Source organism: Typopeltis vanoorti, chromosome 1 (assembly GCF_054136105.1).
Source record: "Typopeltis vanoorti isolate ZY-2024b chromosome 1, IOZ_Tvanoo_1.0, whole genome shotgun sequence".
NCBI classification, from domain to species: domain Eukaryota; kingdom Metazoa; phylum Arthropoda; class Arachnida; order Uropygi; family Thelyphonidae; genus Typopeltis; species Typopeltis vanoorti.
The window spans coordinates 104053466-104067548 of record NC_143549.1 but is presented as its reverse complement, the minus strand read 5'-3'; the positions used below and the strand labels follow the sequence as shown (position 1 = coordinate 104067548).

Below are 14083 nucleotides of genomic sequence, written 5' to 3'. Positions count from 1 at the left end.
GTCATTTGAAAACATTCACAAAATTAGAATACTTTTTAATGTGGTTCAAAATATTAGAATAATGCAAAAATAAATGCACAAAAATTATAGTCAAAGGGTAACAACATGATAATTAGTACTTTGTTGCATTCCCCTTAGCTTTTATGACCATTTGTAAATGGTTGGGCATATTATTTACTAGCGGTTGACAGTCTTTTTTGTCAAAACATGCGCACGTGGTCTGCAGACTAGAAACAAGTTCATTTTTGTCTCTTGAGGCAACTTGTTGACGATGTTTCTTCATAATACCCCACAAATTCTCAGTGGAATTTAAATCTGGTGGGTTTGCCAGCCAAGGAATTACATTGATTTGCCTTTCTTTGAGCCATTTAGTAGTGGTCTTGGAAGTTTGATAAGAAGCTGAATCTTACTGAAAAAGGAAATCACCATCATATAAATCTTCCAATGCCAGTAACATAAAGTGCTCAAGAATTTCTTGGTACACTTTGGAATTCACTCTTTTGTTAACAATACACTGCCTTCCTGGACCCTCTGTGGTCCATACTATGACAGAGGTTGCAAATTTCACTGAATGTTTCATGCATTCTTTATCAAATGCTTCTTGCTTAAAATGACAAACTTGTATCCCTTGATGACAATGGGACAGACAAAACATACTTTCTTCACTAAAAAGTACCCTTTTCCAATCCTCTTGACCCCACATCAGTCTTTGCTTACACCATTGCACTCTAGCTGTCTTTTGCTTGGCACACATGAATTAAAACCCATGAATCTTAGGCACACATGATTTAAAACCCAATTTGGGAAGTTGTCTCAATGTCGTTGATTTAGGCATATTTACATCTAGCTCTTTCCATTTCCTGCAAAAATACCTTAAACTTTGGAATTGGTTTTTCTTCATGATATTCTTCAATCTCCTCTCATCTCTTGATGTAGTTATTACCTTTCGGCCGCTATTGCAGTGATTATTTTGAAAACTCCGGTTAATAGAATCCGTCTCTACTCCTGCTTGTTTGAGAATATTTCAATTCCTTAGCTATATACTGTTCAGTTTGGCCTTTGTTTATGTGGCATATGTTTAGCAAATGATTAACTGAAAATTTTACAAATGATTCCTCACACGAGTCAGTCCCACAGCTACTGAAATATATGCTATTTCTATGCTCTCCTCAAATCCAATCGGAAAATTTTAAAATATTCCAATATTTTGCACCATATTAAAAATTATTCTAATTTTGTGAATGTTTTCAAATAACAGTTTTCTTATAATTTATATTACATATTTATGTAATATAAATTATAAGAATTTATGTAATCTACAAAGTATGTAGATTTAGATTATGCTAATTCATATTTGGTAATAATTATTTTCTGTGCAATAAATTAGAATTACAAATTATTCAACACATTTTCTTTGATTATTCCAATTTTTTGATTCAGAGGTATATAACTGTTTCTGATCCAGTGTATTTTAATAATAAGATACTACACTTTGTATTCCTTGTATATGAGAAATATGTGATTCCTTTATATATTTATAAAGGTGCATTAATTCAACCTTGGTATCTATTCTGGGTCTGACTCCCGCTGATGATTTTGGACTACTACTTTTTGAAAGTATGAGTTCTAAGATTCCTATAAGATACCAACTTTAAGATTTCAATTTTTTGAAATACTTTTGAGATTTTATTTTTATTTTTTTTAGTATCTCATGTGATATATTCAATCTGCAGTGTTAAAAGTTTGCATGTGAATTTTAGATACATGCAGATTAACCTACAAAGAGATTAAAGTACATATTATGTAGGATTATGTATATGAAATTTATATATATTGCAGTTGTACTTTTCAGTTTGAAAAAAAAAAAAAAAAGTGCATATATTATTATCATTATTTTTCAGTGCTGCTGTATTCAATATTTCATCAGTTACAGCAGTTTTCCAGGAGACATTGCAACATGCACTCTCAGTCCATCCAACCCATTCTTCTTGGCTAAGGACACGTGGAGATTTATATTATGGTAAGCTCTTGGGAAGGGAATTAAACAGTAGTGATTGCATGTGAAGTACAGAATAAATTTGATTTACTTTGAACCAGAATATAATTTATTGGCAAGTTTAATTTAATTTGTAACCAAGTCTACACCTTGTATTCCTTGTATATGAGAAATATATGATTCCTTTATATATTTATACAGGTGCATTAATTCAACCTTGGTATCTATTCTGGGTCTGATAAGTATAGGTGGCGCCAGCGAATAATCATCGTTAAATTTGTGCTCCTGCATTTTATCGTAGCTGCAAGTGTTTTTTGGACAAAATAAGCAGCAAACGGAAAAGTAACAGAAGGTACTAAGCATCTGACTACTACAGTACAACTCGTAAGTACCCATAGTCCATTAAATCTGCTATATTTTACAACTAAAAAACAGCCACGTGAAATCGCTATGCCTACTGTCCGAAATAAAGATGGCGGCAACAAAAGCCAACAACGGAAGACTACCTCAAGTCCCGTCAGCATAGCTTTGCCGATCAACAACAAACCGAATGACATTAAGAAGTGCCGCAGCTGTGAAACAGAAGTCAAAGAAGGGGAAAAAAGGTATATTGTGCAATTTCTGCTGCAACTGGATACATATTTCTTGCGCGAAAAGAAATGAATCGGCACACAAGCTTTTCACCGATCTAAACCAGCCCTACTTCTGTACGATGTGCCTCCCTTCCGCAAAACAGATACTAAACCTAGGCAAAAGAGTCGCAAACCTTGAGCAGCAGCTTAATATCGTGATCGATACCTTCTCCTCCAAAATCGGAAAGTTGGAAACTAAGCTCGAGATGCTCAACGATCAGTGGCCATGCCTGCTAACGAACTTAGTGAACTAATCACATCATCGGTACATGAGTCGCTCGAGGCCGAAAATAGGAAACTCAACGCTGTTATCCTGAACTTTCCGACAGAAAACGGTAAATTCCTAAAATAAGACATCGGGCAAACTTGCAGGAGAATACAATTTCGATCCCAGAAACATAGTCAAATGTTATCGGACCCATAAACAAAAGAAAGGACGGAACAAACTATCCACGTCTCATGAAAGTGACCTGCGACTCACCAATAAACACAACCAAATTTATAACAGCGATAAACAACAAGCTAAAGGACACTTGTCCCCAGTCACTCATACGTGCTTAATCTGATTTAACCCAGAGAGAACAAAGATGCCAACTCCGAAAACAACTAGAAGAAAAACGCCAAAATGGAGACAATAGTTGGGTAATAGACTACAAACAATCCAAACTAGTACAAAAACCAAGTGACGCCAGTAGCCACCAAGAACACCAGCATGCAGGCACTGCATAAGAAACGTGCAGGACCCTTGGGGTCAAATCCATGCCTTACAGAACCTTGCATATCCTTCTCCAACATCCATGGCCTCAACTCTGACCTCAACAGCATCCACTACCACATGCAGTCCACCAAACCCCACCTACTCTTTTTAACCGAAATGCCCTACACTATTCCCACCTCTATCATACCCAGATGGCTCATTTGCAACATCACCCATAGAAAAGGCTAACCTCCTGGCATCACACTTTGCCTCCAATGCACACATAACTGACAATAGGAAATGCCCTCCAGTCGTTCCAACTGCCCAACATGCAATGTCCCCCTATATCTTTTTGCCAAAAAGACTTCACAAACCTGCTGTCTAAATTAGACACAAAAAAGTCTCCTAGCCCTGACGGAATTCCTCCAATTATTCTGAAGGTCTGTGCATCTGAACTAACTCCTATCCTATGTCACCTGTACACACACTCTTACTCCACTGGTATATATATCCCAAAACCTGGAAACTGGCCTATATTCAACCCATTCCTAAAAAGGGTGACAAATCACTGCCATCTAACTACTGTCCTATCTCATTCCCTTCAGTCTTATCTAAAGTAATGAAGAAAATCATCAACTCTCAAATCCTAATCTACCTTGAAGGTACCCAGCTATTAAGTGACCACCGGTACGGATTCTGCCAAAGCCATTCAACAGGAGATCTACTCTCATACATCACCCATCACTGGACAAGCGCTATGGAGAAATTCTGCGAATCCCAAGTAGTTGCACTTGATATCTCCAACGCCTTTGACCGAGTCTGGCACAAAGGCTTACTAAGCAAACTCCCATCATTTGGACTGCCTCAGGATTTCTGCAGATGGATTGCCTGCTTCCTGTCTGGATGCACACTGTGTGTGATGGTAGACGGCTCCCTATCCTCTCACCATCCAACTAATGCTGGGGTCCCTCAAGGCTCAGTTCTCTCACCAACCCTTCTTCCTTCTATATAGCAATGACCTACTTCAGTTGACCTCTAACCAAATACACAGTTTTGCAGATGACAGCACACTACATTCCTCCCTTTCATTTGACAAACCCTACCCTACACAACTCACTTCAACCCACAGAACATCAACCACCACTGCCCTTAATTCCGACCTCCAAGCCATCCTCCGATGGGGCTCAGACAACCTTGTCAATTTCAACGCTAGTAAAACGCAGTTCTGTCTTATTTCTCACAAAAAAGAACCATTTTCCCCAGCATTGTTTTCGGTAACACTCAAATTCACAGACAAGACGAAATTTCTTTTCTTGGAATTACCTTGACATCAAGCCTCTCCTGGCATAAACACATCACAACCATTGCATCCTCAACTTCCAAAAAACTAGGTTTTCTCTTTCACTCAAGATGCTACTTCACCTCTAAACAGCTGTTAACACTATACAAGTCACAAATCTGCCCAGTTCTCGAATACTGCTCTCACATCTGGAGTGGGACTCCAAAATGCTGGACTCAATACAGAGGGGAACAATTAGACTAATAAATGACCCATCCCTCACCAACTCGCTCCCCCCACTTTCACATAGACGCTTGGTCTCTTCAATCTGTATATTCTATAAATACTTTCATGGGAAAGGTTCATCTGAAACAACATCAATAATTTCCCCACCCTGTACCAAGCCCATTAGAACACGTACAGCTGCTGCCCAACATCCTTTTACAGTACACCTCGAAACCCACAGAACAAGTTTCTTCTCCTCCTTATTCATCCCTGCTACTGCAGTACTGTTATATATTTTCTCTTCGTTAAATAATTTACTTCCCTTATTTTCCTCTCTACAATAACTACAAGACTTACAAAATTGCCCTGACTCTAATATCTGTATCACTTCTTACGTGTTCTTTCTGTAAGGAAAGTAAATTCTATATCTCTAGCCAATTCCTAATTTTTCTCACGGTCTTACCCTAACTGTTAAAGGTTATTCCTTGCTAAAAGAAACGAATCCTCTAATTTCTTTCTGGGGCCATCTCCTCTTCAGATATTGACAAATTTATTTTTTAAAGCTGCACCAGCCAATATCTTAGAATAGAGGGGACTCTTATTCAGGGAGACTTTTCCAGACTCTTGGTGCACATAGGTGAATAAATTTAGTGCTTAAACTCATAAACTAAACGCTTTACTGTGGCTAAGTAAATTCTGGTTTGCAGTCATAACTTCTATAACAACATGTTGTACCTTTCTTTCACCCCCCCCCCCCCCCCCCGCTGTGGTTCAGATTAATGAGTGGTAGTTTTGGTTCATGTCACAGGCAAAACTCAGGTATAGAAAAGAAAAAACATATTTATTGGAATCTAAAGACATACTATACACTTAGACCAATCTCACTTTCAATTAGTTCAGTGACATGCTAAATCAAACTGTATCAAACTGATTAATACTCTAATGCATGAACAATTAATCCTTCTTTTAAGTTAGAGATTAAACACACATAATATACACATTATACACCTCTAATCAATATTTTACCTACTATGTTAGGCTTGCGTATTAAACTAGTCACAATCATCTGTAATCATTCCAGACAATTTGTCTTATGGACATTAGCCACTGCTAAATAATCACTTAAAGTTCTTAAATATTGGCCATACATTATTACACTACAATGATCTCTCCCTTTTACCGACTGGGTAATTATACAACAAAATCTGTACTTTATCATTTCTTGTGGCAGGATCTCCAGGTCCGTCTGAACTGTCCTTTGTTTGAATTACCTCTCAATAATTCCATAAGCTTGCATCCATGTGGTGGATCACTATGGTCATCAGATTAAGCTATGCTCTGCACCTGGCGTTATTCCCTTGTCTATTCTCGATCTGTTTCGAGCCAGCGATGCTCGTTTCTAGCTGCCGGTTCATAATATACATCCGCAATATTATTCCGTCGGAACTTTCAGCAAAGGCAGCATATGCCAACATCTCACGCTTTAGTACCAGCAGAAATTTAGACATCGTAGGGAAAAGCGCACCGTCTGATGTCCTACTATCGCCAAGAAACACCGTCAGGAACTTCCAGTCCACGTGAGAAGTCGAATCATCATCCAATAGGTGAGAAAAAAGCCTTGAGAAAGGGGTGCAAACCCTTTTTATTCTCCCTTCCTTCCCCCCTTTTTAGCACCCTGTTACTAGCTGCAATAGCGCCCTCTTACTTTTCCATGGGAATTTCGGTACATCGCGAGATTTCTTGCAGCGTCTTCCGGGAAACAAACGTGCATCGCTTTCCGAGATTGCTAATGCCTCAGGCCTGCCCATGACCTTTGGACTATTGTTTACATCTAATTTACCCATTCATATAATACTAATTTATACGCAAAGTTCTTTACATGGTATTACAATTCTACTAAAAGAAGGTAATTCTATTTCCATTTACAGTTAGTACTTTAATTCTTCTGCTCGAGTATAAGTTTTTTCTCTCAGCTGATTTTTCTGATTTGTTAAATCCTGAATGAATTATTTCTTGAATAAAGTTCTTCATTCAGGATGTAACAGTACTGTGGAACAGTCTTCCCCCCTGACGTATTTCCCAAGGAATACAATATACAGGCGTTCAAATCAAATGTAAACAAGTTTCTCCTTTCACAACCCATCACCCATATATACGGTACTAACGTACTATAGGTTGACCAGCCAACCTCCTGTATATGGGCCCAACATAAAAGAAAAAAAAAAGTAAAATACCTTTCTATAAGGATCATTTTATTTAGAACGAGGCTTGCTGACATGGCAAAGTAAAGGCCATCCAAAATTTGTGAATTTTTGAAGTCCATGTACATTTTTTGCAATACAACATTTTAATTAATGAAATAATATCAGCATCGTATAACTAAAACCAATATAATATGCTTCTATGAACACTATTTTATCTCATGTCTGTTTTTGCAATTCACTATTCTGAGTTAATAAAATGGGACTTCTAATTTGTGATCAGTTTTCATGATTTTGAAAGTTTATTTTTCACTTGGTTAGAGTATAATAAATTTAGTTTAACCCTTTATCCAAGTGTGAGCAAACAAAGTTTGCGCCTGAAAGTATCTTCAGGACTGGGGTAAGGTGGAGCAAGCTACCAACACTCCTATCTCAGTATCTCCCATAATGCAAAACACATCTCCTTGCAGATATGTCTAATGTTATGCATTAAGGGAAGGGCCACAACCCAGACTAGTTTCGACCTTTAGTGAAGTCTCTTCAGTGGGAGCCAGGCCCAAGTGGAGATACCAGACAGAAGCATTAGCAGGTCATCTCTACCTATAGGAGTTGCCAAATGGTGTACCACCCTTTTTTAATAAATTACTCTGTATTTAGAGAAAGATGTTGAAAGTTTATTTTTCACTTGGTTAGAGTATAATAAATTTAGTTTCACCCTTTATCCAAGTGTGAGCAAACAGAGTTTGCGCCTGAAAGTATCTTCAGGACTGGGGTAAGGTGGTACAACACCAGGGCACTCCTTGCAAAGGTGGAGCAAGCTACCAACACTCCTATCTCAGTATCTCCCATAATGCAAAACACATCTCCTTGCGGATATGTCTAATGTTATGCATTAAGGGAAGGACCACAACCCAGATTAGTTTCTTATTGATTTCTAATTTATTAAAAAAGGGTGGCACACCATTTGGCAACTCGTATAAGTAGAGATGACCTTTCTATTGCTTCTGCCTGGTATCTCCACTTGGGCCTGGCTCCCACTGAAGAGACCTCAATAAAGGTCGAAACTAGTCTGGGTTGTGGCCCTTCCCTTAATGCATAACATTATACATATCCGCAAGGAGATGTGTTTTGCATTATGGGAGATACTGAGATAGGAGTGTTGGTAGCTTGCTCCACCTTTGCAAGGAGTGCCCTGGTGTTGTACCACCTTACCCCAGTCCTGAAGATACTTTCAGGAGCAAACTTTGTTTGCTCACACTTGGATAAAGGATTAAACTAAATTTATTAGTTTTCATGATTAAGAAATGAAAGATTAATCATGGCGCTCTAATGTATGAATCGATTAAATTAGTTTCTGCTAGAATCTGTAAATGTGTCAAATTTTTCAAAAATTCATATAATAATAATTTACTATCACAGTTTCATTAGTACTTGCTTTATTCCTAACTGCCTTTCTGTATAGAACATTCATATTTATTATATAAATTTTGAAAAATATACTTCATTATAAAGTAGGCACGTGTGTGTGTGTGTGTATATATATATATATATTTCATTCATTCAAAATGTTACTTTGTAAAGAAAGATAATCAAATTACTAATCCTCAAGGGATGAGCAGAACACTCATAATACCACATTATAGTAGATAATTACTATAGCCAACAACTATGGAGCACAGACATAGGTTGTTATAATGTAAGGCTTGCTATATCGAATTCAGAGTAAAATACTAACCACTGCACTCGTTCCTGTGAAACAAAAGAAATCATGGCAAACAGAGCAAAGGAAATCTCCAGAAATATAACAAAAGAAAATTGCATGAAATAAAATAAACCACTGGAAATAACACAAAAGAAATCACAGAAAACATAAAGGAAATCATTAGAAATAAAAAAATAACACTTGATAATACTTGACTTTCATTCTGGTGTAAACTTTTATATTTGTTTTTGTTTTCATTGTGTGATACACAGTAAGTGGTGATCACTTGCTATTTCAAATCTCCTGTATACTTTTGTATCTTGAAAGAGTCTAAAATGTCTGGTCAAAAATAAAAAAAAGTATGAGAAGTATTTTCATACTTTTATGTTGTTATATCCCCGTTTTGATTATGTGCTAGCTGACCTCTTTATATATATCTTTAATTGTTTTTGACTTTACCTTAACTTTTAACATTAAGTTTTGTATCTCTTATTCTCAGATATTCGGTTGCCGACAAATTTGTATAGATTAAGGACTGCGCCAGCCGGCAACTAAATTCTGATACACTATCTAAAATACTTAAGGAAAATTGTAGGGATCAAGATATATGCAGTCGTGGTCCCTATTTTCATATCACTATTGGTTTCCCCTTTTAATGCATGGTACAAAATTTTCCAAACGGTAATTCAAATCCACAGAAGATATGACAAACTCAATTGATTATGTAAAAAGAAACACATTTATTATTTCACAAAGACAAGTATACGTGTTATTTAAATTCTTAACCTTAAAAGAGTCTGGGTTCCCCTTACTTAATTAAACACATTTAAACTTCTGCACTATGATCTCTTACTAGACATAAACTCCTCACTTCTGTACATATATCTATCCTCAGACTCTCACAATTAAGTTACCTGATAATATCATACATGAAACATTACATATAAACACTAGACAATTCAATAAATCTGACATGTAACTCTCTAGGACAATAGTACTTATTTCTACTTAATTCTCTCCCCCAAAATATCTGTTAACACTTAATCACTTTCTGATCATATGACATTACTTTTCTTAAATCACTTAAACAGTTTGGAGCTCGGCCTCCTGCTCGGCTGGAGCCTAATATGCTTTCTTCTTAACAGTAGACAAACGTGTCTCCAAATTGCAGACTGTTCTTGTGGCACAACACGTAAATGGCGTGTGTTCTTAATTTCTGTTTCTTTACTCCACGGATACTTTAATCCTACATTAATATAAGAAAATCTTTGCTTACCGTTCTTGCTTTGACTAGGTATTCTGATCTGTTCACTGTACCTCCTCTGATAGCGGGCTTTGTTCCTTTGTTCTACACGAACCGAAAACACTCATGCACAGATCTGTACGCTGACATGGATTTCATCAGCGGCTCTTTCTCCTTATGTGTTTGAACACATTGTAGTTGTAGCTTTGACCAATGTAACATGCATAGTAAGGGGAGATCCTTGCTACACGTGGCGGCAAGCTCTACATAGCTCTCCTACGGGAAACTTGGTGCCGACAAACCTCGGAGACGAGACACAAGCGATAAGAGATAAGAGAGCGATTCAAACTCCCGCCGAAACTTTTATACTCCGGAACAGCTCCCTCACTCAGCGATGTCGTCATGCATACGGCGGAAGCCGATTGGACGCTGTGGCCATGAACTGTCTTTACATGCCTTAAGCTTGTACTTAGCTTATACATATTTATTTGTTAATACTACATGACTTTCTACTTTAATTCATTCACAATTGCTATCTTAATAAACTCATGGGCTATCTTAACAATGTTTGGAATTTACTCATCTGGATGTTTACATTTTCTTAGGACATTATGCGGTACACTTCCCATCAGGAGGCATAAGCATGTCCTTATCCCTTCCTTTTGAGGTAACTTAATGTTGGGTGGGAAAAAGGATGACTCATCACTTTTTCCGACACAACAATGTGTTCTCTGCATGTAAATTTATGCATATCCATATGTTGGAACATGGTATTAGTTATAACTAATCCATATCCTCAGCAGAAATTCACAAATAATTACCATTAACATTAGTCTAAATATTAATGGTATGTTATAAATGTTTTCCAAAACATTTTTATGCTCAGCTCTCACTATAGCAAACACTATGTATAACAAACCTACTCACTAAAACAAAACACTGAAAATGTCTGACCAAAGTCCCATAATCATAATCTCTATGTTAAAGCAAACTATCTGCTTTAATTATTTCTGTGGTCCTTATAAATTTATTATGATGAGAATGGACTTATGTCTGGAATTCCTTTACTAATCTGCTGTTTACATCTAAAACAAGAAAAGTTTTTTTGATGATTTTGTCTAGTTCTTCACTATTACTGGCACTCATTGTGACTGTAGACATAAGTCACATTTTAAAACTCGTATATGCTGCTCTTACTTGCATCCACCTCATTCTAGAAATTGCTCTTTGCATTTATGTATTTAGTGTTGAATGCTATACTCCATCATTTCCATGATTATGTTGCATCATGAGTAAGTCATCTTGTACTTATTATCTAGAAGAATCTCACCAGTATTAGTCATTTCAGTAACATTAGTTTTCCACGTGGTCTTTTTGTAATTCTGCTAGTTCCACCTCTTTTCCATTGAATCCCATTTTCACCTGTGCCAAAATTAAGTTATACATTTTAAAATATAGCTTATATTACATACATTAAATTTGTTTAAAAAATTCTGCTAGCCCTTATCAATGAAATTTCATGTTAGCTTTTTGCAATATTACAAATCCTGTATCCATCTTGGTTGTTAATAAGTTTGAATTTTAATACAACATATTTAATCCATATGAAGAAAATAATTTTGTATTGAAATCTGATTTAAGGTCTATTTAAATTTTTGAACTCTTTTTCTGCATTCACATTTATTTTCCATCACCTTTATTGATTTATTTTTAGAAGGACCACAGAAATAATGTGAATGCATAATACAAATTTTAAATTGCATAATACAAATAAATTGTATTATGCAATTTAAAATAATTACACAAGGTTAAAGTCCTTTTTTTTCATGTTTGATTATTATAACTATTTGCTATCAAGGCTACCAGTTTCAAATATTTAATTGAAACCTTTCAGTGCAAGGACATTATGCAGCAGCAATGAAGCAGTACTTGTCAGCTGCAATGGTTTGCAGTGATTATTTCTCTCAGCCCTTATCCAGAGTATTATTTGATGATGTGCAATATAAACACATGATTCATTGTTGTACCAAGCTGCAAAGTCATACTCAGGTAATTATATAGATTTTTCCCCCTGCGATATATTGAACGTTATCTTACAGATGCATTAATTGTTTTAATCTGTTTAGTTAATCACAATTTTTACAAATAATGTTGTACATAAGTTTTGTCTGTCTACAATATGCACATGAATCAGAACAAAAATAAAAACATTTAACATGAGCTAATTTATTTTTTAAATAAAAATTAAAATTACTTATGCGTATATTGGATGAACTTAAAATTTTCATATGCTTCATAAAGGAAAGCATTCTTTACAGAAGGGTTAACATTAACCAGTTTATATATATTTTTCCTTCCTTTAGCCAAATGAGTTAATAACTTGTAGAGTATGTTTGAGAATAACTGCACTTGGGGGGAGGGGTATTTAATCTCTTATCCAAACTATTTCTTTCTCCCAGGAGACTGGTCTTTTTGCATTTATATATTTTTTAATTCAGAGTTGGTGCTGTGATGTCAAAGTTCATCATCATCAAATTCTTGCCATGTATCCTCAAGGGATGTACAGGATATGACAGCACTACATCATTACTAACTTCCTATCTACAATTTTCCTCCAAATCAGTCTGTTACCTGTCAAGACCCCAACATTATCAGATCTTATATTTCTATCGTCTAAGGCACTTTGTACCATATCAATCCATCTATATCTTGGTCTTCCTATGGGTCGTTTTCCTGCCAACCTGGCAGAGAACACTTGTTTTGCTAATCTTTCCTCTCCCATTCTATTTAAGTGACCATACCACCTGAGATTAGCTCTGCTAACGCATTCCTTGATGCTGACAATGTCAAGTTCTTTCCTAATATCCTCATTTTTAATATGATATTGCAATTGATGCCATCTGTTCACGCCTCTAATCTTTCTCAAGACTCTCATATCTGCGGTCTCTAGTCTGGTCAAGTGTTTTACTTCTGACCCAGCTCTCAGATCCATAAGTTAAAACTGGTTTGAACACTGTCTTGTATACAGCTAATTTAGTGTTCCGACTAATTTCTCTCTTATTCCATATGAATTTATTCAATTGACTTCCCACCATACCAGCTTTACTGATTCTGTTGTCTATTTCTATATTTAATTTACCATCTTCAGTAAAAATTGTGCCTAAGTAGCTGAAATGTTTAACTTGTTCCACAGGTTCTCCATTCACAACACAGTTGACATTTTCAACAATTCTACCTATTTTCATTGTTTTTGTCTTTTTAATGCTCACCTTCATACCATATCTATTACAACAGTTATTCAATTTAGTCAGAGAATCTTGCAGACTTGTAGCGGATTTATTTAGAAGTATAACATCATCCGCATAAAGCAAAGAGCTGACATTAACATCTCCAATTTTGATATCAGGTTTAATACTACATTCCTTCATAATGTGATCCATATAGATAATGAATAACAGAAGGGATAATGTACATCCTTGTCTCACACCATATTTAACATTGAACCATCTTCCTGTACGTCCTTCAATTCTAACTGCTGACTTACAACTCAAATAAAGACTAAGTATTGCTTGATATAATGCCCTATTGACACCATATAACTGCAGCGTATTGAATAGCTTCTCTCTTGGCACCTTGTCATATGCCTTTTCCAAATCGACAAAACTTAAATACAGATCTTTGTTATATTCCCATGCTTTCTTGACTATTTGTCGTAAAGTGAAGATCTGATCCTGACAGCCTCTATTTGGCCTGAATCCAGCTTGTTCTTCACCAAACTTTTCTTCCACAATTCTTCTCAACCATTTCTCAAGTATACTTGCATAGATCTTGCCATGAACACTCAGTAGGGAAATACCTCTGTAATTCTCACATTCAGTTTTATTTCCCTTGTTATATATGGGTACTATGAGAGCTCTACTGCAATCATCGGGAATTCGTCCCTCTGTCCAGGCTCTCTGAACTATGCAGTGCAGCCACTGTAAGACTCTTATACCACCATACTTCGGCATTTCTGGTCGAATATCATCTACTCCTGCTGCCTTTCCACATTTCAAGCCTTTGATGGCTTTTTCTACTTCAAGTATGGATATGTATTCCTGACTGCATG

General features: G+C 36.2%; 1 protein-coding gene across 1 annotated transcript in view; it reads left to right on the top strand.

Moving 5' to 3' along the window:
• IntS8 (integrator complex subunit 8) overlaps window positions 1-14083 on the top strand; it is a 307298-nt gene that overhangs the window by 279352 nt on the left and 13863 nt on the right. Inside the window, exons 23-24 of the mRNA XM_090392448.1 lie at window positions 1902-2020; window positions 11870-12024. Coding sequence (XP_090248574.1) covers window positions 1902-2020; window positions 11870-12024 — 274 coding nt within the window. The remainder of the gene's footprint in view (window positions 1-1901; window positions 2021-11869; window positions 12025-14083) is intronic.